The sequence below is a fragment of the Aulonocara sp. 'chitande type north' Nkhata Bay genome, linkage group LG3 (genome assembly GCF_057382095.1).
Source record: "Aulonocara sp. 'chitande type north' Nkhata Bay isolate Kocher_YH1m ecotype deep benthic linkage group LG3, A_spYH_male_GT1.1, whole genome shotgun sequence".
Taxonomy (NCBI): Eukaryota; Metazoa; Chordata; class Actinopteri; order Cichliformes; family Cichlidae; genus Aulonocara; species Aulonocara sp. 'chitande type north' Nkhata Bay.
The window spans coordinates 29,713,313-29,736,946 of NC_141346.1; the positions used below are offsets into that span (position 1 = coordinate 29,713,313).

At 41.3% G+C, this 23,634-nt stretch overlaps 1 protein-coding gene across 2 annotated transcripts in view; it reads right to left on the reverse strand.

Annotated features, from left to right (window-relative positions):
* The window catches only part of LOC147335072 (uncharacterized), a 40,782-nt gene extending 21,824 nt beyond the window's left edge, over positions 1-18,958 (reverse strand). For both annotated transcript variants that reach the window (XM_086275813.1, XM_086275803.1), the window contains exons 1-20: positions 16,546-18,958; positions 15,030-15,091; positions 14,731-14,769; positions 13,950-14,627; positions 13,511-13,737; positions 13,072-13,241; positions 12,727-12,861; positions 12,024-12,122; positions 11,058-11,925; positions 10,769-10,870; positions 10,634-10,668; positions 7,425-7,577; positions 7,142-7,276; positions 6,811-6,858; positions 6,140-6,280; positions 4,194-4,320; positions 2,546-2,716; positions 2,437-2,471; positions 2,037-2,201; positions 1,783-1,917 (exon numbers count right to left, since the gene is read on the reverse strand). In XM_086275813.1, coding sequence (XP_086131939.1) covers positions 1,783-1,917; positions 2,037-2,201; positions 2,437-2,471; positions 2,546-2,716; positions 4,194-4,320; positions 6,140-6,280; positions 6,811-6,858; positions 7,142-7,276; positions 7,425-7,577; positions 10,634-10,668; positions 10,769-10,870; positions 11,058-11,925; positions 12,024-12,122; positions 12,727-12,861; positions 13,072-13,241; positions 13,511-13,737; positions 13,950-14,627; positions 14,731-14,769; positions 15,030-15,091; positions 16,546-18,678 — 5,658 coding nt within the window. In that variant the 5' untranslated portion in view covers positions 18,679-18,958. The remainder of the gene's footprint in view (positions 1-1,782; positions 1,918-2,036; positions 2,202-2,436; positions 2,472-2,545; positions 2,717-4,193; positions 4,321-6,139; positions 6,281-6,810; positions 6,859-7,141; positions 7,277-7,424; positions 7,578-10,633; positions 10,669-10,768; positions 10,871-11,057; positions 11,926-12,023; positions 12,123-12,726; positions 12,862-13,071; positions 13,242-13,510; positions 13,738-13,949; positions 14,628-14,730; positions 14,770-15,029; positions 15,092-16,545) is intronic.
* Positions 18,959-23,634: the final 4,676 nt, after the last annotated feature.

Sequence of the window (23,634 nt, forward strand, 5' to 3'; positions counted from 1 at the left end):
GCCATTTACCATTTACCAGGATTATTCCCCGAGATTCCCAAAGAAACTCCTCTTGAAACGCATCTTTGCACCAAACCATGGAAGTCAATAAAAGGAATAGCATCTTCTATATACACTATTATCAATGAAAAGTTACCTGACTATAATAAAGCATCTTTAAAAAGAAAATGGGAGACAGACCTGGGCTATGTCTATGAAGAGGTAGAATGGCACCATTTATTGGAACAGGCACAGACCATGTTAATTTCTACAAATCACAGGCAAATGCAATTTAATATATTTCATAGGATATATTATACTCCTTATAGGTTACATAAAATTGATATTAATTACTCCCCCAAATGTTTGAGATGTAAGGTGACAGATGGTGACCTCCTCCACATGCTGTGGAATTGCCCAGTGATAGAAGAGTTCTGGAGACGGGCGATTGAAATAATCTCAATGGTAATGGGGATCCAAATCGAACTGGACCCAAAACTATGGATTTTAGGTGACACAGGTTCTATAAATGTGAATTATCACAAGAAATATTTTATTTTACTTGCGAGTACTGCAGTGAAAAAATGTATTCTGCTACATTGGAAATCTGAAAACTCTCCAACACTGAGACACTGGATTAATGAGCTAGCGTCCTACTGCACACCTGAGAAGATATTGCATAGTGTAAAAGGGAAATATGGAACCTTCGAAAAAGTTTGGGGCCTCTTCCTGTCAGTACTACCGTCTTTGGACCTAACAGATCATAGAGATGATGCAAATCCCCCTGGGTCTGCCTTGAGTTGATCCCCGGTTAGGCCCTTCTGACTTGATTTCCTGAATGCTGTAGTTTTATCTTGTGGGATGTTCATTCCTGTGTATGAGAGTTTCTATAGATAGGTGTAAATATGGGCTGTCTGGATACACGAATGTGATGAGGTTGAGAGCCATACAGGGGTAAAGGGGTGGGGGGATGGTGGGAGGGGTTCACATGATGTGTTTTCTGTTTTGCTCAATTTTTTTTTTTTGAATTCTTTGTTCTTTGTTTGTTTGTGTGTTTGTTTTAAATTTCTGTATTTACCAATATTGTCATTATTATTATTATTATTATTATTACTATTCCTGTATTTTCTGTGTTTGGTTTTTCAGATGTTTGAGGTTATCCCTGAAAGGCATAGATACAAGAGTGTGCACCTGGGAGTGCTTTTGTGGTCACAATGGCCTGCCATGCTGTGGTTATTTAATGATACTTGCTCTGTCCCATAGTTGTGAGTTTTCTGTTTGTTTGTTTTTTGTTTTGTTTTTTTTCTTTCTTGCTTTGTGTGTCTGTTTGTTTTTTTTGTTCGTTTCTAATTTAAAAATGAAAATAAAGCTTAGAAAAAAATAAATAAATAAGTGAGGGCATTGCTTAATAGTCAGTGAAACACTCCATAACCTATGTCTGGGTCTTTAACGTTTACACAGGACTGACTTCACAAGAAGCTCTGTGGAAACTTTAAAGTGGTGGTGGAATGACGTGGGCTGTCATCTATGAACAGAAAAGTGGATAAAGTTCATGCAGCTTTTGTGCTGCTGTCGCAAAAAGGAAGGAACAAATACAGACAAAATAATAATAAATACTTGATTTGAAATTCATGCATATGTTCCCTGTTTTTCATTTCTACTAAATTGGGCAATTCCCTAGTGAAGGATGATGCTGTGCTCACTCCTTAGAGGAGAAATCTTTTTTGATTGGCACCTGAATAGTTTGAGTGAAACAGGAGCATGCCCCTGATTTAACAGCCCCCGATTGCTCCATTTTCATACCTCACTTGAACCAGGATGCATGTCTTTTAAAACAATGTGGATTCCTAGTCTCCACTCTCCAACTGTAACTGGATCTTTGAGGTAATCTCTGGCGAAATCGCAGCACGCATCCCAGCTGTTAAAAAACACAAAGGCCTGGAGAGGAAGAAAGGGGAAAAAATGACGCAGAGGAAACATTCAATATTAATCATTAAATTGAATTAAATTTGCAAATGCAAATTTCTCTGTATCAGCCTGCTGGGTCTATTCCTCACCCTCCTCTGCAGTGATAAAACGATTATGTTGTAGTACAGAGTCTGAACAGTCTGATCAGGGAAGTAACGCCACACCAGCTTAGTGACATCCTCCTGTCTGTAGTTTCCTCCTGGCAAACCAGTCAACATGATCGTGGAGAACGTAGAACCTTGAGATTGGGCTTTCTACAAGACACAAGGTTCAAGAACCAAAGTTTATGTGAAGAGAAACTTTGCAGCACTTTTTTAAAAAATATATTACTATAACTGACCACATAGAGAAGACAAAATGAAACCAAGTTTAGCAGAAAAAGAGAAATGTGGCTTTTGAGGTCGGTATTTGGAAAAATGGACGCCTCTTGGTATTTACTCAAGGATTCCTGTTTAACACATGAAACCTTGGTTTATAAAATGCACTCACCTCAATGTCATCAGGTTCCCTGACAGTTAAATACTCTAGAAGTGTAAAACACACACAGTTAGTAACAGTCAACACTTTATATCTGGAGGTTAATTTTAGTTTCTCTCACCTGGGATTGTGAACCAAGGAGCGACAGTGGGGAACACAAAGGGACTAGTTGTCATTGTGATCCAATATGGTGAAGTGCTGGGTTGTGGGATGGTAATATCTTCTGTTGGGACAGCTGCCCCGTCAACAGCAACATCGCTGTCTGGCAAAGCTTTGTGTGGCAATCTTGGTGCTGCACAAGAAAAAATAAGTTTTGTTTATTTGTTATTTTCTGTGTGTGTGTCAGGTTTTTAACTGACTTTCAGTTTAACTTTAAGCACCTTTACAGATATCCAAGGTATCATAGGCATCAGGAAAAAAATGATTAGAGAGTTAGATCAAATGCCAGTCTGAAAAAGTGGAGTTTAAGTAATGGCTCTGGTTCATGTGTCTAGGGCAGAGATAAGCAGAAGGGAATTGACCGCTGATGGAGCAAAGACTTCTGGAGGGACCAGAAAAGAGGTCAGAGAGATAACGAGGCAAATGAGCATCAAAGGATTTGTGGGAAGGAGAATCACAGTGTTAGTGAATCAAAGTTGAGGGAATGTGTTGCAATAATTTATTGTGGATGACGATAAAGCAGCAGTTTTGCATATGTTGCAACATTTCTCGGACTTCGCTTTATCCAGAGTCCAGGGAAGAACTGAAAAATATATTCATGACTGTTTCACAAACAGAAAGTGAAGGAAAGCTTATTATCCAGACTCTGTGTGATAGATGTGATGTGTTTCCATGATGGTGGAGATGGGAGCAGCTGGTGCAGCACTGGAGACAAAATAGATTTTGCAATATCTGGTAGTGAGGAGCCACAGCCCTGAGCTCAATCATACTGTTGAAATTTTTGAGGAAACTTCAGAATAACCGGGGTTACTGGCAGTGTTAGTTATTTCGGACATGACTACTTGTATTTCAGTATTGATAAAACTGAACTCCGAAAATATCTCTAAGTTCCTCTTTTATGACTTTAGGCAGTTCTCCTCGCAGGGGGTTTAGTGTTGGCTTTCAGTTCTTCAGCAGTCATGCCTGCCGTTTCAGTTAGGTCGGATGAGACTTAGTTCGATTCATCTGTATCACGTTGGCGCGTGGTTCTTCAGGCCGTGAGGTGTCTTCTTTCCACCAGAAAGTCCCACAGTAGTCTGTGGTTTGGCCCAATAAGTCCTTATTTTGTTCTCTAAGCAAACTTTAGGAGTTCAGAAAGTGACATTTATAAGAGAATTTTTCAGAATTCTGCAGCTCTACTAAGTTGTGTGTTACACCATGTCTTGCTCTATAGCGCCCCTGATTAGTTGGAATTTAATCTGTCTCTAGTATCAGTATGCTTTTGCCACTCCTTGTAATCTTCAATTCACTTGCTTCTTTTGTGCATCACCCACTAAGACGACAATATTTGCCGTATTGTCCAAAGACAAGAGTCTCTTTGGACAATACGACCAATGTATAAAAAGTATAACTCTTAAGCTTGCCTTGTAGAAGACCACGTAGATCTCCAAAGCAATCCCACAGTACAGGAAGGCCAGCAGGACAAAAGCAGCTACCCTTACCAGACACGATTTACAGCCAAAAAACAACCCACCATATTCAGTGTATTACCAGATGACCTTCCATCAACTTCACCTTTTTTTCCCCGTTTAAATCACATTTATTTAAAACCCCATTCAAAACACACTTACGCAGTGATGTAAATCCACTGTGTGGTATTTCCACCCTTGACAATTTGTGGCCAGTGGCCTGTTTTAGAAGGCTGTACCAAACACCAAGGCGATCAGCATCACACACAGACTCAAATTCAATTAACACCTGAAACACAAGAAAGATAAAATTTACTCTAAACATTTTAATTTCACATTCTAAATGGTAGAAAATGGAACACATGGAAACAGTGAGCTAAGCACAGCTTTATTGTGGAGTTTACTGGATTCAAAAGTCAGAAATCCTGGATCAATGAAGCACTGGAGCCATGCTCAACGTGACCCCTGCACTAATGCTCTAATGTGATGAACACTAGTGCGCATGAGCATATGAAGAATCATGTGCTACAGCGAACAGATTACCTGCAGTCTCTCTTTACTATCTTTATAGTTTTGCAGTTGTGCTTTCATCAAGATAAGTAGCATCCAAAACCAGTCACATTATCTTGTTTTAATGTGTCTGTCAATTTTGGGGGGATAGTTAAGAATGCACTTACATAAACACATACACTCAACAAAAATATAAATGCAACACCTTTGTTACTGCTCCCATTCCCCATGGGATGGACGTAGAGACCTAAAATTCATTCCAGATACACAATATAACCATCCCTCCCAAACAGTGGTCACAAATCAGTCCAAATGTGTGGTAGTGGGCACATCTGCTATATTGAGATAATCCATCCCACCTCACAGGTGTGCCACATCAGGATGCTGATCTGACATCATGAGTAGTGCACAGGTGTACCTCAGACTGCCCACAACAAAAGGCCACCCTGGAATGTGCAGTTTTTTGCGCTATTGGGGGTCTGGGGACCCAGAACCGGTCAGTATCTGGTGTGACCACCATTTGCCTCATGCAGTGCAACACATCGTCGCATGGAGTCTATCAGATTGTCAATTGTGGCCTGTGGAATGTTGGTCCACTCCACTTCAATGGCTGTGCGAGGTTGTTGGATATTCGTGGGAACTGGTACACGCTGTCGTATACGCCGGTCAAGCACATCCCGAACATGCTCAATGGGTGACATGTCCGGTGAGTATGCTGGCCATGCAAGAACTGGGACATTCTCAGCTGCCATCTGCCCTGAACAATGTGAACCATGATTCATCCGTGAAGCGCACACCTCTCCAACGTGCCAGACGCCATCGACTGTGAGCATTTGCCCACACAAGTCTGTTACGGTGACGAGCTGGAGTCAGGTCAAGACCCCGATGAGGACGACGGGCATGCAGTTGAGCGTCCCTGAGACGGTTTCTGACAGTTTGTGCAGAAATTGTTTGGTTGTGCAAACCAATTGTTCCAGCAGCTGTCTGGGTGGCTGGTCTCAGACGATCTTGGAGGTGAACCTGCTGGATGTGGAGGTCCTGGGCTGGTGTGGTTACACGAGGTCTGCGGTTGTGAGGCCGGTTGGATGCGCTGCCATATTCTCTGAAACGCCTGTGGAGACGGCTTATGGTTGAGAAATGAACATTCAATGCACGGGCGACAGATCTGGTTGACATTCCTGCTGTCAGCATGCCAATTGCACGCTCCCTCATTGCTTGTGGCATCTGTGGCATTTTGCTGTGAGACAAAACTGCACATTCCAGGGTGGCCTTTTGTTGTGGGCAGTCTGAGGTACACCTGTGCACTACTCATGATGTCAGATCAGCATCCTGATGTGGCACACCTGTGAGGTAGGATGGATTATCTCAATATAGCAGATGTGCCCACTACCACACATTTGGACTGATTTGTGACCACTGTTTGGGAGGGATGGTTATATTGTGTATCTGGAATGAATTTTAGGTCTCTACGTCCATCCCATGGGGAATGGGAGCAAAAACAAAGGTGTTGCGTTTATATTTTTGTTGAGTGTAGCTCATACAGCCTTTCACAGACTTTTAAAACATGCACTTGTTGCTGCTTATAAGTGTGTTTATACCTTGTTGAGAAGAGGCAGGTAGTTTCTTACAATACCGATTTTTCCCAAAGCTTCTCTGAGATCCCGGGACTCGCCTGGTGAGATGTTCCTGATGTAGATTGTCCGTGCTCCAATATCTGTCATTTCCTGTTCCGAGAAACCCTGGTGAACATTAAAACAAACCAGAAACAGTATTTAGTTTAACAATATTTCATGCTTTCTTAAACTACAGTTCCAAGATTAAGGTCATAAGTTTGCACATATAGTCACACAGCAGTATGCACCCTGGCAGCTATCTTCATTATCCAAACAATTTATAATTGCAGCTCTTGCTTTTGTTGATAACATTGTTTGAGAAAATATTTAAACTTAGCTGTGTACACAGAAAACCACTTTTGGCCCTTTCCTGGGTTCTTAGTTTTTTGCATGTTTCAAATTAAATTTAAAAAAAAACACACACACACACAAAAAAACCACATTTTTTTTAAATACAAAATGCAGTTTTGAATGAGGATTTAACTTATTGCAGGAAAAAAGTTATCCAAACCTTTCCTAGCCATGTGTTAATATATGCTCATATTTTTCAAGGTGTTTTGACTTGGATGTGAGTGCTGCCAGTTATAACTTTATACTCTATACTTTATAAGGTATTCTAGTGTAGTCTTTGTTTCTGAGATATGTGTGCGTGTTACCTTCTTAACATAACACAGCCGATACATCAGATATGTATAAAACTCAAGCTGAAAGAAAAACAAATAGTTAAAAGTCATTACATCAAATAAATGTTGGATTCTGTTAAATTGATTTCAGTTCAAATAGTATTTTTTATTACTTATAGCCTCTACAAAATATTACATTTTTTTTTTTTTTACTTACAACCACATTTTAAATAGATTGAACATTTAAAAACATCAGCTTGCTTTTAAGGATACTGTTTCCATCAACAAGCAGAAACAGATTTTCAATTATTTTTAATAACATATCTCACAACAGTAAAGTGTATTATCTAAACACAGTGCTCACCACCGGGGTCATTAAATTCTTGTACTTCACAACCTGCAGTCGAAGTTTAGACCCATTGAGAAAAAATTTACGATCATTTTCTGATGCTAGCACGATGTTTTTGGCTGCCACTGCTGTCGGCATGAGGGCAAAAGCCTGAAGGAAAAACAAACACTGACACACTGCGCTCACAAAATACGTAATAACTAAATGTTAGTTAGGTCGTCTTAGAAAAGACATTTAGAATCCCATTAAAATGAAGGTAATAATCCAGCCCAATGCAAATTCATGGCCTGGTGCTTACCATGCGCGCCTGTGGTATAACGTAGATCGTATCGTCGTAATATTCAAATCTGTGTGGAGTGAGCAGATCGGCGATGTCCTCCTCTTCATAACAGCCATCACGATACTTAGGCAGGTTGCTTATTAACAGCACCTTGTAATTAAGTGAAACAATCTGTGCAAAAGAAAAGAATAAAGTCAGAGTTTTAGATTAGTTTACAACTGAAGAAATTCCGGACAGAAATCTCAAAAAGGCAAAACATTCAGTTAGAAACTGTGCCTCACTTTGAGCACTGTCTACAACTATGAACACAATGAGGTACATCAGAATAAAATACTGAGTACAAAATGTTTCTGATGCTGATTTTGGTTTGACTTCTTTTTTTTTTTTCTTTTACACAGTACAGCTCAACCTTGACTCACTGATAAAAAAAAAGGCAGTAAGAGTCAGCTATGAAAGTACTTTTCATTCATTTAAGGTGGATCCTTAAAGAGTGATAACTGATTCACAAAAGGAAATGTGTAAACAGCACTATTGCGCTTTTCAAACTCAGGAAGGAAAAACTGTTTCTGTAGTAAAATATTTAGTATACACATCCAGAAATGCATACACTATTATATATTGTACATATATTTATTAGTTTCAGGTTGGCCATTCTTGTATTTTGCTCGTTTGTGTTGTTGTGTTTGCACATCTCTGTTGCTTGTGGGGCTCGCACACAAGAATTTCACTCGCATGTGCTGTGCCAGTGTGCCTGCACATGTGATGTGACAATAAAAGTGATTTGATTTGATTTGATTTGATAGTAGACTGCTTAAAAAGAAAAGCTGGGCTTCTATTAATTTGTGAGGAACTTTCATCTCTTATGCTTCTTAAAAGGTTCTTTAGTTTTAAAACAACTTGCTGAGGTATTCAAGCCCCCTACTTAAACCCCTATTTTTTTAAGCACTCAAAACCACCATGTCCTGGATGATTGTGCATATAATTTGAACATTCCAAATTAGCTTTTTAATAACAGACTTTTTTTTTTTTTGCCTGTCCCGTTTGGCTCTTTTGCCATCAGAATTATTGTCTAAAGGCGAGGAAAGATGCCCAACGGATTTACTTTACCAAATTGACCATCCCAGCCTTGCCGTAATGGTCCATTTGATTCACCTTTTATTGTTTATTTTATTTTCATTTGCTGAATACGGGACAGACTTGACTGGGGGAAAGAAGGGGAGAAAGAAAGAGGGAAAGAGAAACAGCTGAGAAGAGGGACGGGGGAGAAGGGCAAAAGACAAAAACCAACAGAACGGGCAGAGAAAAAAAAAATGCATCTATCGATCACCTGGATCACCTGTTGAGAAAGAAAAAAGAAAACAAGCAGAAGAGAACAAGAGTAATAGAATAAACAACATCACAATGATATATGGGAATATGACAGTAAATACTAAATATTAAACATTATTGTGCAGCACGTAAGATCAACAGAACACTGTGTGCTTTGAGGTAGGAGCCAAAAAGGGTGTAGTTTGTGGGTGTGATCACCCGTGTGTACACCTGTGAGCATGGACGCGCTTGTTTTTTAAAGGTTCCTTCATGTAATGATCTGCTAGAGGGTGTGGGGGGCCACTGCCCCGTCCTCCAGGGCATGAAGCAGGTATGGAGGAGATCAAAAATCCAGACATCCAGAGGCCCTCAGAACACAAGAGACCAAGGAAGACTAACAGAGGGGCAGCTGCGCCACTGTCCCAGAAAGAGCTGAGGAGAGTCCCAGATGAGGGCTCACTCAGCAGCCGCGGAGCAGAAGCCAGGGGGAGTTGCAGTGATGCGCCCGTGAGCTCAGCCGGCAGCCAGCCGTGCCTGAGTGACCGATCCCCAGGCCGAGGGGCCGGGGGCACTCCACCTCCGGAGTGGCCCAAGCGAGCCCCAGGCTCCAGGCCCCGATAAGCGGCCGCCAAGGAGTGAGCCGGTGTGTACCTGGACGCCCATCCCCGGACACAAAGAACCACCAACGCACCGATGTCTGAGGGAGTCCGCCACCGGCAGGGGAAGTGGTGGTGGGTGGAGATAAGCCTCCAAACCTTGGAGGGCCTGAGATGTCCCCAGAGAGGTGGTGTCTGATACCCGACCTGACATATAGACACAGACATACAGGCACACACAGATACAAACATCCATTCCCACCCTCATGCTCTCATATGCACTTACTCCACACTCAACCAACGTGGAGACAGACATAAAGAGACGTTGTACACACGATCACACTCCCCAAGCGTACTCTACAAACCGGGTCTAGGTACCCTTGCCCCTGGTGGGGGGGAACTGCACCCAGACCCAGGTGGTGTTACCCTTTTCCCTGCGGTGGGGAGAAGCAGACCGCCCCGACTCCACAGCAGCAGGGAGGCCCCACACTCCAGACCACAGTCGGACGGCCAATTCCTCCTCCTAGCCCCCCCGCTCCAGCAGGCCGCAGAGAACGGGGGTGAGAGAAGACTCCAAACCTCCCTCCACCCGCTCATTGTAGTGTTGATGCAGCAGGTAAGCGCATAGCCCCTCCTGTTAGCCCTCAATGTCTATGTGTATTTAAAATTGAGAGGTGGGCAACGACGCCAGGGGTGAGGTGTACAGACTTTTAATATGTGTTAGTATACAAGATAATTTTTCGCCATCTTACAATGCTGTGATTGCAGCCATTCTCCAACTCTCTGTGAATGGTACTCATGACCATTGATCAATGGGTTTTGATCAGTGGTTGTTGATCAATGGTCATGAGAATTTGCATAATTAAAATTAAGGGACTGACCTCCCAGCCCATTGTTCTTTCAGTGGGCTGGTTTCAGTCATTATGCAAATGTACTGTTTATAAGATTTGGGGAAACCTGCAGTTAGCTGAGACTGAAAAAGTCACTTGGATGAGTGACGAAACGTTTCTCCCACAAAACGCTACGTCCAGATGAACAGAATCAACTTTTGGAGATACACGATAATTATTTTGTTTTGGTACTAAATTGGTAACCATGCTTTGTGTAATTCTATTAGTGTATGTAAATCTCTGTTATTGCGACATCCCTACTGAATTTTTAACATTTTTCTACATTTACACCTACTTGAGTGTCACCTGACAATGAGATATAACCCAACTATAAATTTTTAAAACAAACTGAACTATTTCAGATCAAAACTTAACCACTTTGACAAAGCATGTTTTTCTTACAGGTATAATTTAAGTGTTTTTTTAATGTTACCTGTTTACGGGGAAGCCTGACTGTCTTGAGACAACCTGTAAAGTGCAGAGCAAAAGAAAAACAGAAAATAATTATAAAATAGAAAATATCTTCACACTGGGAAATCTTTCATACAGATCTTTGGGGATTTCTTACGGATTTTTTCTGGACATAGTTGCTTTTCTATCAGTTCCTCAAATGTTGGGTGGGTAGGAGCGACCGGCTGATCCTTTGAGATCTTCTTTGCAGTCACAGAGACTTAGAATAAAGGAAATGTAGTTAAGTTAAATAGTGGTAGTTTAGATAGGATGCAAATTACCCAGCTGATTTAAATAAAAATCTGAAAACTGTTCTCGTCATGAAGCACAGTCTTTAGCTTTTGATTCCGTCCAACATCCTGCTGTCAAAGATACTCCACACTTGAAGGTGTTTTCTGTCCACTTACCTTTGTCCTTTGTAACCGTTTCTACACTTTCAACTCTTTGCTTTGCCTCCACAGAAATCTCAGGTGATTTTCCTGCAGTCTGCTGTTGTGTTTCTTCTTGTAGAGCAGAATCTGAGCTCTGTTCGGTCTGTTCTGAAGCTTTGAGTGAATCTTCTGGACTTTTGATGACAGTTTGTGGTTTCTGAGGTGGATCAGTGGGTTTTGGTGGCGATGTATTTGGCTTGGTCTCAGCTGCACTAGTTGGTAGTTGATTCTCACTTGATATAGTTGGTGACATCTGATTATCTTTGCCGTCAGTAGAAGTTTCAACTTCTGTGTGGTCCTCCCTTTCAGAAGCTGATGATTTTCGTGCTTCACCTTTAGGCCCCATCGCAGATTCATGAATCTTTGTTTCAGGTTTCTTGTGTTTTGTCTCTACATCAGGCTTATCCTCTGACGTTGTTGATTTAGAATGATCCACTTTTTCTTTTTTCAGAGTTCCTGCTGTTTTAGATTTCTGCGTCGTTGAGGCCGTTTCTGCTTTGGAAGTCAAGACTTTTGGCTCACCATCAACTGCAGCACCTTTAATTGGTTCAACAGCCTTCATAGTATTGGCTGTATTTTTAGGTGCCACCACAGCTTCTTTAGCACCGGTTTGAGACCCTTTGGGTTTACGTTTTCCTTTCAAATCACTGGTGTTAGGCTGCTTTTCGGGACTCTTCGTAGATTTACTCTTAGATTTTTCGAGGCTTGAAGCTGCTTCTTCAGCCTTATCACCAGTTTTTACAGTTTTAGCTTTTTGCTCAGCTGAGATGTTTTTCGCTTTGGAAACCGAGACTTTTGCTGTAGTTTCCAGTTTAGTTTTTGTGGTTTTCTTGGATGCAATTTCCTGTAAACAAAGATAATTTTGGATTAATCAGATTACTGATCATTTTGCCACAGAAGAGCAGTGATGTTAATATATTTCTCAAGGGAAAACAAAGTTACCTTTTCATTAACAACACTGACAGTTACTTCTTTTATGTCAAAGTTCTTTAAGCTCTTCAGTTTCTCAGCATCTTCCTGTTTCTCGAAACACACAACTGCCTGGGTGTGCACAAACACACACACACACACACATTAATTTGGATTACTACCAAAACTTTTACATTACTACATTCACACTAAAAATCATATATGAGCACTTGTCAGTAGCTTACAAGTATTTGATGACAAGTTTGAGTTTTCCAAGCAAACTACAAGCAACGGTGGCAACTTGCAAGCAACCAATGCGATTCCAAGGATGTTTTTAGTGCAATGTGTATATATAGATTAAAAAAATGCATAATGCAAAGCAGCAAAATAAAAACAAAATACATTGTGTATGCTTTCATAGGATTAGACTTGAGCAGAAACTTTCTGACATTGTGATGTCTATATAAAAGCTCAGTATAATCCAAAGTAGCCATGAATGTGAGGGCTGCAAGACCACAGAAGAAAAGTAAGGATAACCAACTGACTTTAAACCGCATGATGAATGCATGACTATAACTAATGAATGGACAGTACATTTATAGAGAATTGTAGCTACGGTGCATAAATATCTATCTTAGATTGCAGAAGCAAACCAGGAGACACATTTTCTCTAGATTCACAAGCAGGTCAATGAACTCATCCATCTATAACAGTGAGCAAATTTCAGTGTACATACCTGTAATCTTGACCTAAACAAAACAACTGACTTGGTTTTTCCAAATTTCTCCACAGCAGAAATCACTTCACTGTGAGAGAGACTACTGACAATCCCTTGTAGCCTCACCATGGTTGGAGGGGAAGATTTAGCAGCCTGTGGAAACACAGCGAAGAAAAATATGAACAAACCAAATGCAGATTTCATCATGACAATTTGACTCAAAGTTTGTGCTTGTATAAATTTGTGCTGAAGGATTTAATCTTGCTTTTGTGGCATCAACAATCACGTCACTGTCACCTGTCACTGACCACATAAATTGTCCAAAACTGTCCATTCATGAAAAAAGGCATCATGTGAAGTCACCTTGGTCTTCTCTGTGCTAGGCCTCCCTTTAACTGATTCTGGAGATGCAGAACGTGAGGACGATGATGTTGATGGGGACGACTTCATCTTGGCTAGCTCAGCCAGCAGGGCAGGAGCCAAAGTTTTGACGACAGTCTCCAGGTCAGACTGTTTTGATAAGGACTGGAGAGCTAAAAGACCACAGGTACAAAAGAGATTCACACTTTGGTTGGTCCCAAGTCTCAAAAATCATCTACTGCTTCTGAAAGTTTTATAATTGTAGAAAAAACTATACTGACATTTTCTGGTGGTACTGGTCTTTATTTATAATTTGCATTAGTATAGTTAATGTTATGAGGGGGGTTGACAAGTGAACATAACTTTGCTTTTAGAAAAACCAATGAGTACATACCAAAACCCCCCCCCAAAAAACCCCAAATACCATGAAGCAATTTTCAACCTGATGTTTCCAGCAGTTTCTTTGCCAAGATCTTCGAGCTGCTCGACTTATTTCGCATAGGAGATGACCTCTTTGCCAACGACCGCCTCTCCCAGCTTCTCCTCGGTGGTGAACGTTTCTCATCTCTTCTTTTCGGCAAGGATCGCCTCTCACGGCTCCTTGAGCGTGATCGATATCGTGAAGAGGAAGGACAGTCATACCATGAGGAGTCAGAATGAGACCGGGACCTGAAAAAAGTATTAATCAAAGAACTTAATGACTCAAAAATAAAAATAAAACATCTCAAAGCACACACCACCATGGATACAAAAGGTAAATACTGTCCACCAATTAAGTGTGTTTAAGTTTACATTATTAAATAAATTACATTTCGCCCTCTCCACTGGAGAGCTAAATCTTCTTGATTGATCCTAGTTCTCAAAATGTATGTTGGACAGACCTGCGATTACGTCTGGAGCTGTAGGGAGATCGTGATCGGCTTCTGTGTCTCTCCCTTCGGGGGCTGCATGATCGAGAACGGGAATGACTAATTCGTCTGTCCCTCCTACGCTCCGACTCATGGCGGCGACGTGAGCTGCCGGAGCGGAAGCGGAAGCGGGAACGGCAACTTCGACTATCTCTTCTTCGCTCCGAGTCACAATTAGTGCGGGGGCTGCGAGAGCGGCTACTTGGCCTATTTCTTCTTCGCTCCGAGTCACGATGAGTGCGGGGGCTGCGAGAGCGGGAACGGGAATGACTAATTCGTCTGTCCCTCCTACGCTCCAAGTCACGGAGGCGACGTGAACTGCCGGAGCGGGAACGGCAACTTCGTCTGTCCCTGCTACGCTCCGGGTCATGATGGCTGCGGGAGCGGGAACGGCTACTTCGTCTGTCCCTGCTACGCTCCGGGTCATGATGGCTGCGGGAGCGGGAACGGCTACTTCGTCTATTTCTTCTTCGCAACGAGTCACGATGAGTGCGGGGGCTGCGAGAGCGGGAACGGCTACTTTGCCTGTCCCTGCTACGCTCCGAGTCACGATGGCTCCGGGGGCTGCAGGAACGGGAACGACTCTCATGTCTGGTTTTCTTCTGGGAAGTCTCAGCAGAAGTTGAGGGAGAGGGCTTGGCACCTGATGCACTAACAATTGCATATAAAAAGAAAGGCACATGTTAAATCAAAGAAAATGAAAGCCTCCAATGCTGCAGGCTTTCGCCAGATGACTTCAAATGAAGATATTTACCCTGGCAGTGATGCAATTTCACCGTTCCATTCTGGGTATCTGTGGAAAAACACAGATACATTTTTGTCAGATGTTGCAAGGTAGAATTTATTCAGCTTCATAACAATTTAGGTTAGGGAAAATGGCTCATGGTAAATGCTGCAAATCATTAAGGTGCTTTAAATTAAAAAAATACAAATGAACAGTTCTTAGGGAGCTATCCTAGCATTACAACCCCGGCATCATTTTGGCACACCCATGGTTGTGCTGCCCCAAAGATATCGGTTCATAATCACGAAGTACAGAGAAGAAAGATTGACCGCTTTCGCAGAAGTTTGCAGTTCTCGATGTGAAGGCTGGTATTCTGGTGGGAGACCCAATCCTAGTGGTCACAACAAAAAACAAACATTTAGACAAGGTTTATTATTATCAGGAGCAACGTTCGTCATTGACATCACTTGCTGATAAAAGGTCACTAAACTTTGCAGTGGCCTTAAAAAAAATTCTTAAAATATTAACAGTTAGTCCTTCACTGAATGCAGAAGCATTATAACATTAGCCAGGAGCCTGGATTGTATTTAAACCTTCATAGGCCAAAAACCAGGAACAAATAAGCGTGACACATTATACCTTTCCTGGGATAAAATTTTAAAAGTGAAATTATTTAGTATATATAGAAAACACAAGTCAAACATCTGATTACAAACAACCAAAACAAAAGGTCAATTAGGCTCTGGATTCTGGACTCTCAGGCTCTTCTTATGGCATCAAACTTTCCCGAAGCTCCAAGAAGGTCGTCTCAGGAGAGGCCAAGTTTGGATTAGGACAAAATGCCGATGACGATCACAGTCGGAGTAGCGACAGGAAGATGACGTTGAAATAGACCAGAAGAGGAAGGCGCTGTTTCTTTGACGAGGAGCTCAAATGTGAAATTTGGTGCAGCGAAGGAAGGCCGATCCATAAAGAGAGATTCAACAACAAATCAAATCAAATCTGGTGCTTGTGTAGCTCATGACTGGGCGCAGCGGGTGCTTATGTTTGTGGTAGTAAATGATGTTGCCTTTTGGGACACAGAAACACTAACTTAAAAAGAAAGTATGAGTTAAAAAAAAAGAAGAAGCGAGTATTACACAAAAACAAGGTGCCTACTAATGTGAAATAAAGGACAAAACACACTATTCTTAACTCTAATGACAAAAGACAAAAAGGGGAACTTTTACATTCAGCAACAGTTCCAGAAAAAGCAAAGCTGAATGTGCACTGTGGAACAGCAGCCCAAGAACAGAGACAAATGAAAAACCAGCCATCTTCCAACATTTTCTGATGCACAGGCTCGTCAGGTTTGCAGGTTTCTCCTCATCACGTCATCTGAGGCCTTGGTTCCATTGTTAGCAAAAGCCTTGAATGTCTTAGCATCAGTTTATGTCAATTTAAAAGAGATTAAATCTATCAATTGCAAGTACAGACCACTGAAGATTCTGAAGGTCTCTTATTAGTAGTGTTTTTCAATTACAATATCTGATAGACATATAGTTAAGTTTAGTCTGCACTGTAATCCTTCAGAAATTCTGGTACAGAATACTGAATTGCAGAAATATGTGAAAAATTTGTCCAAATGTTTGCAAGCCAAGTTGGTAGTCTTCCTATAGTCACCATCATGCAGGAATAGTGAACAAAACAAACAAATAAACTTTAAAGTAGCATACATGAAGTTTTTCCCAAACCAAAGTCCTATAATTCGATCCAAAATCAAATAAAAAACAAAACAAAAAACATTGCATGTCAAATAAATAAAAACCGACAGAAAGCAAAAACATCGAACAATCTTCCACTTACCTTCATCAGAGTACATTCCTTGTTACATAGAGAGCAGGTATGAGGAAAGACCCTAGGTGAAGTGGCAGTGTAGTCTTGCATCTGGGCCAGCACTGGGATATTCCCTGTCACTTCTACCTTTGCTGGAAGCTGCTTGGTGGAAGCGGGCTGCGGTATATGAATGAAATTCACGAGGTTCTGCATTAGCGGCGAGAGACCCGGAGGAACGGGCATCGTGAGCCCTGGCATGAGGGACGGCTGTGGAACTGGCTTTGCAGCCGAAAAAACTTGAGACTGCAAAGCTTGTCCCATATGCACAGCTGGCTGATTCTGCATCTGCTGCAACCCAATCGGCAGGTTAGGTACCTGGGCCGTCTGCTGCTGCTGCTTCAGTTGCTGCTGTTGTATCTGCTGCTGCTGCTTTAATTGTTGTTGCGTCTGCTGCTGCTCCAGTTGCTGCTGTTGCGTCTGCTGCTGCTGCGTCTGCTTCAGTTGTTGCGTCTGCTGCTTCAGTTGTTGCGTCTGCTGCTGCATCTGCTGCTGCTCCGTCTGCTGCTGCTGCGTCTGCTGCTGCTTTGACTGTTGTTGCTTCAACTGTTGCTGCATCTGCTGCTTTGGTGGTGGTTGTTGCATTGTCTGTTTCACCTGTTGCTGTTGTACCTGCTTCTGCTGCATTTGCTGTTTGTTCATCTGCTCAGAAACATTTGATATTTGCCCGTGAGTCTTACTCTTTTCTTTGATGTGACTGTCGCTGCTGCTGCTGCCAATGAGTACAAGGTCAGGTCGACTTGGATGCACACTACGAACTATATTAGGAGTTAGTTGGCTTTTTGATGCTGACTGGCGATCTGGCTCTGGATTTTTCAACGGAAGGGTTTTAGTGACTTCTGCTTTAAGAGGTCTTAAGTCTGTGTCTGTCTTTGGCAGAGAGAAACCTTTGAAGATTTCTTGAGAAGGCTGGTTTGGTTGTGTTGGCAGTTGTTGAGCTGGACCACTACTTCGCATTGAGCCATGACTGGTAAAAGAGCTGCCTTGATCACGGGAAGAAACCAAGGTGCTGTTTTTCACCTCTGTCATACTTTTTTGCAGTGATTCTCGACTGTGACCGCTACTATCATAGGAGCCCATCAGCAGCGTACCTCCACTTCCACCACTACTGGCTCCACTGCTGCTTCTTCCAATTTCATCCCCAAAGCTCCCAGTATATTTTCCAGTATGTCCATAATCAATCACTTTACTTGATTGGACAATAGGTGACAATTCATCCTGACGCATCCCTTCCCCTCTTGAAGTACTCAACCTTTCCCTTCCACTCATACTTGTGGTGGAATGAGGATCATAGTAGGATTTTGATGGATCTGCTGTTGCAGATCTCTTTGCCTTTTCCATGCGGATTTGTCGTAAGATAAAAGGCAGGTTGTCAGGAGTCATCTGATCTTCGGGATATGAGATCAGATGTTCCAGGTCCTCTTTTTCAAGTCCAAACTGCATAAGGATGTTCACAGCTGTTTCTGAAGTGTACTTGGGATGAGTAGACTCTGCAGAACCCACAGGTTTGTCTGGCACTGGGTAGTCATAATCACCTAAGCCTGGAATTGATTGCACATTGCGCTCTCTTTCATTCGAGGCATTAAACCTACTGTCGCCAGTGCTTTGATAGCTCAATGAAGCAGATGATGAACAGTATTTAGACGAATCATCCTCAGTTTCCCGTTTGTATCTTGGCAACCAGTCCATGGAGCTAGTGCTACTTGCAACATCAGGAGGTCTTTGAGAGTTTGAGGACAACATGTAGGAAGTCACATCTTTGCCTGAAGAATCATACTCATCTCTTTGAGTGCTGGTAAAACGACTGTTCTTTTTTACAGGCTGATTTCTCACCTCCTCTCTGGCTCTGCTTATATGCATGTCTATGGACCTCTTTATGTCCTCTTCCATTGAAGTCTTACTCCCTTCTGGCCTGTAGCTCATTATTCCCCCAGATTTTGCAGGAGTCGCAGATGAAACTCCAGAAGAGCTAAAGCTGGACCCAGGCCCAAGATGAGGAGATGTCTTATGAGAGTCTCTCTCTGCCTGCATACTGGACTGTCCATAGCGCCCCTGGGCTGAACTTTGATTCCCAGAGGCATAGGGGTTATATAAGGGATGGGACATGGTGTTAGCAACCTTCAGAAGGTTCAGTAGACTGATGGCTGCAGCTGTCGGGCAGGGGGGTGTTGTGGGTATAAATGGGGCGTGTGTGTTGGTTCGACCACCAACAGCAACAGCATTATTTATCTGTGTCAAAGTAAGGTGGGCGTTCAGCTGAGCCAGCCGCAAGCATGCTGCTTGCTGTCCAATCAGTAAAAAGCTCCCTGGGAGCCCACCCAGAAGGGGGCTCTGTTGGGGCCCTGGTGCAGGAGAAGGGGTGTAACGCTTCGATGGCAATGGAAAGCTGGGAAGTTCAAAATAAAGAAAACAAAGAAAAAAGGTTAATGAGTTGTACTGGGCCTCAGAATCTTGGAAAGATGAGGTCCATCATCCGGAAGGCCGCTTCTTAATTTGCAGACTCTGCTTTCCAAAGATTCCTTCATTCATACGGATTCATTCTGTCAGTATCATATCTTATCATGGAAACAAAAGCATCAAAAACAGAGACACACAGAAAACAAGGCATTTTAACAATAGAGACACAGGAGACAACAACAACAAAATAGAAAGGAGGTGTTAATCTTAGAAGAATAAGGTTAATAGATCTTCCAAAGCAGCTTATCTTATCCTCCTCTATCCTTTTCATGTCCCTGATCTGTGGATAGACATGGAACATACACGCTAGTCGTCCAACATCTAGATGTTTCTAACAAGACCCATGATTAGTGCCCAACAAGGTCGAACTAAAGTCAATCTGTAACACGAATTTTCTCCTGAAACATTATGTTATAAAATAAAGACTGAAACACCAATACGAGCATACACAATATTGAATTGCAACCCAAAAAACTGATAAGTTTTCATCTCTTTGCCTGTTTTGCCAGAGGCTTCAGTTCCACAATTCACAATAAAGCGTATGCACACAACTTTGAAGGTTTGGTAGTTTTATTATGATGACCTCCAAGTCCAGTGGTGGTGTGCTGAGTAGGCAGCATTCAGAAAAGAGACGACGTATGGCTTGGAAAGTTGGTGAAGGAAGCTGGATCTGCCGTTGACTTTCTGGTAATGACAGCACACAGATGGACCTCAACTGGTGCTGCCATAAGTCATGAATGCATGCTCCTGCCCCCTAAACATGATCGCAATAAATCAAAAGAGCATGCTCAGCGGCAGGATTTTGGCATAGAGGAGCTCATGAAGATCTTCTGTTTCCTCAGGGGACAAGATTGGACTCCTTCGCTCATTTTGAATTGCAGGAGATAAGGAACTAAAGTTGAGTACCATTACTGATGCTCTGTTGTCCGCTTGTGCTTAATTTAACTGGTTACATTAGCCCTCTGCACTTTAAGTGACTTTAGTGTCACTGTAAAATCATTTTGAACAGTGGAATAATTCAATCAATCTGTACGCTGTCTGTACAGACATTGTACCTGATCATTATGCAAGTACTTTTGACAAACTAAGTTTTCACATATGCAACAGGTTATGTTCTGAAAAGTGCAGTAAAAGCGTCCCAACAATTCTTACATCAAACACAGCAACAGTGAGAGAAAGCATCGTTATTGCTTTTCATTCATGACAATTTTAGTAGTTGGGTCAAAAATCTTTGCAAACCTCCAAAGAAAACTAGTTGGTAAAAGTGCAGCTACGAACTACTGAACATTTGCGGTTTGCTCCGTTCGTGCTACGATGGCTCTCTAATTTTAGGGACAAATTGTTATCTAGTGCAAAACTCATCAATGATGACATCAATGATGACATCAATGGCAAAATCAGAGACAATGACAATATTTGGAGGCCAAAAGTGAACACAACAGATTTCCCTCCCTGTGACTGTTTTTTGTTTTTGTTGTATTGCTTGTGTTAGCTATGTTATGCTGAAAAGTAATTTAAGAGAAAGTGAATTGCACAGATACACACACCTACCAGATGTAAAGAAGAATAACGCAATAGGAGAAAAGAAGGAAATAAATAAATGTTTTAAAAAATATAGATTTTTAAGTGATAATATAGAACAACACAACTAACCAACAGCTCAGCTGCAGACAACATGATTACATCTTTGACTACATTGCAGCAGTCTTTATACTGCCTTTAAGTAAGCACCTGCAGCAGTGGATAGGTGCTTTTTGCTCACTGCACATCAATGGTATGGGAGCAAGTTAATGACAGGCGATCTTTTCTATAGTTCCATCTTAATGTCTAATGCCAGGCCACTGATCACCAATTAGTGATGTTTCGGTCGCGAACGAAACAGCTCTTACGAGTGTAGGTAGTTCCACTCTCAGTAGCACAGGAACAGAGCAGGAGGGAGAGACAGAGAGCCAGGGACAACATCACATTATAAAGGTATAGTAATCATCCACAACTATTTTCAGTTGCAGATGACAAAGGATTCAGAAAGTTTATTCATGCAGGCCCATATGACAGAGAATGTGCATCTTCTTTTTTTTTTTCCATATTATAATTTATATTTAATTGTGTTGTGGTTTGCAGTGTTTTGTGTTGTTTCACTTTAAATTTGTAAAAGGAAAAAGCTGAAAATTTAAATAGTTAAAAGTTGAACTGTGAATAGTTGGTTTTTGTATTATATTATTTAGTTATTACATTTTATGTGGAGTGAATAAATAAAAGTATATTTATGGTGGCTCCTACAGACAAAGCACGTACGAACTCCAAAACACGTACGAACTCCAAAACGTGTACAAACTCCAAAACACGTACAAACCCCGAAGCACATACCAATTCCAAAGCACGTACAAACTCCAAAAAGCACGTACAAACTCTGAAGCACGTACAAACTCCAAAACACGTAAAAAAGACAGCAGAATGCTAGGTGCAGTGTTGAGCTTTTGTTACCTAGTGGCTACACAAGCCAGGAAGTAACAATAACAGGAAGTAACAATTGTGTATAAATACACAGACAATACACATATGCTTTCAATTGTGTTATTTAAGTGATCTAGGTAGCTCTGTTTTGGAAGCTCAGTTAATGCTAGAAATGTGTTTTGGAGTTTGTACGTGCTTTGTCTCTAGGGGCCACCGTATATATTTATATATAAACATATAAATAAAACCATTTTTTTACATTAGTAATTCTTTTGTGCATAATTTTATATTATTGTTAATAATAAATTAATTAAAGCAACAAAACAACCTGAAAGAGCTGGTTGGGAGCCGAAAAAGCTGGATCTTTTTAGTGAGCCGAGCTGAATTTTTCTAGATAATATTCACAAAGGTAGGACGGTTTGCCACTTAATTTCGTGTGCGCAGAAACAGCGGGTAAGATGGTTTGTCAGGTAGGATGGATTCCCAGGACACCGGTTCTCCAAAAAGAGATGGAAATCCCACCACTGTAACCAATACCATCACGTCTGGGAAGTCTTAAGAGCGGGATTAACGTGCATCACTAAAAGAGAGAAAACTTTAATACAAGCCAGGTCTGTGGAGTGGAGTGGGGGCTTATCATAAGTGAAGGACAAGTGGTTGTTTTTCTCATGTTGTCAGTATTTGTTGTAAATGCTGCCTTTTATGAATGCATTTAAAATGTGTTGTGGCCACTGAGTTAAATCCGGCAGATTGAGCAAAATCTGTGCAGCAGTGAGATATGAGACGAGACCATAAATCCACCACTAAAGCAACACTCCTCCAGGCCCGTTTACAAACTACCACCACAGGTCGACAAACAGCGGGTACAAGGAAAAGCTGATCGCTTACAGGGTTTTGTTTTTTGTTTGTTTTTTTAAAAACAACAACTCGGTGTACATACCGTGCTTTATATGTATGTAATCCCTTTGTTCTGATGTTCTCAAATATATCCTCTCGAAGAACTTCTTGCAACCTACAGCTTTGCTAAGGGAAAAGAAACGCTAGCCACGTGACCCAGCGCAAAGTGTTCCGTTTCGATGGGCTGCCTTCAAAATAAAAGTACGAACAGAAACGACAACTTTCAAGATACTGTAGTAATTCCACTAACGCATTCCGTGCATATTATTATTATTATTATTATTATTATTATTATTATTATTATTATTATTATTATTATCAGGGATAAGCACTTTCAATTTTTTATTTACGTTTTAGAAAAATACAACTGCAAGTTTTAAATATGTTATTGAGTGTGTTATTTTTATTGTTACAACCATATTATTAACCATGTATACTTCAGTTTCAGTGAGACAGATTTTGAAAAGTTTCGTTACATCTTTCTCTGTAATGGATTATGGTGACTGCAGGATAAGTGTACTATAGTTAATTTTTCACACGATGGCGCTCTTTCTATAGGAAAACAATTCCTATATTAATGTCCTTGATGATGATCAGTTATATCTTCTTTTTTTTTTACCACTATAACACAGCCTGAATTTTAATACACGTGTTTATGTGAAATGTGTCTTACACCCCATCACCAATTCTGCACAGATTAATTTTACATTATAAAAATAATATTTATGTTGTGACTGTGAGGAAGCATGGGAAAAGGGGGAAATAAGGTATGATTGATGTTTCTCCCTGAAATAAGTACGGAGCCCTGTCACTACCCGATCTGAAGAGGGGGGCCAAAATGGCAGAATAAGCGGTTGTACAATCTGCAGGTCTGATTAGGAAACGTCATTTTGATGTCATGAAAAGTACTTTATCGACAAACAGTTACTCCAAAAGGAAGTAGAAGGCAAGCGAAACCCCCTGGAAGTTACTTTGAAAGACCCTTAGACGGACACAAAGATAAACATAGAGCGATAAAAATGGCTAACCCCAAGCTAGCAGGTAGCCTTTCCGATCACAATTACAACCTTGCTGCTATGAAAGAAGCATGTGAGGAGGAAGATATAGAAGAGATGGAACTTCAACAAGAAATCGCAAGACCCAATGTCAAACGTAAGGCCATGTTTCTATTCTGCAAAGAAATTAAGGAAAACATTCTGTTTTTACAAGAAACACATTCTAGTAAGGAAGAGGAAATGTTTTGGAAACATCAAT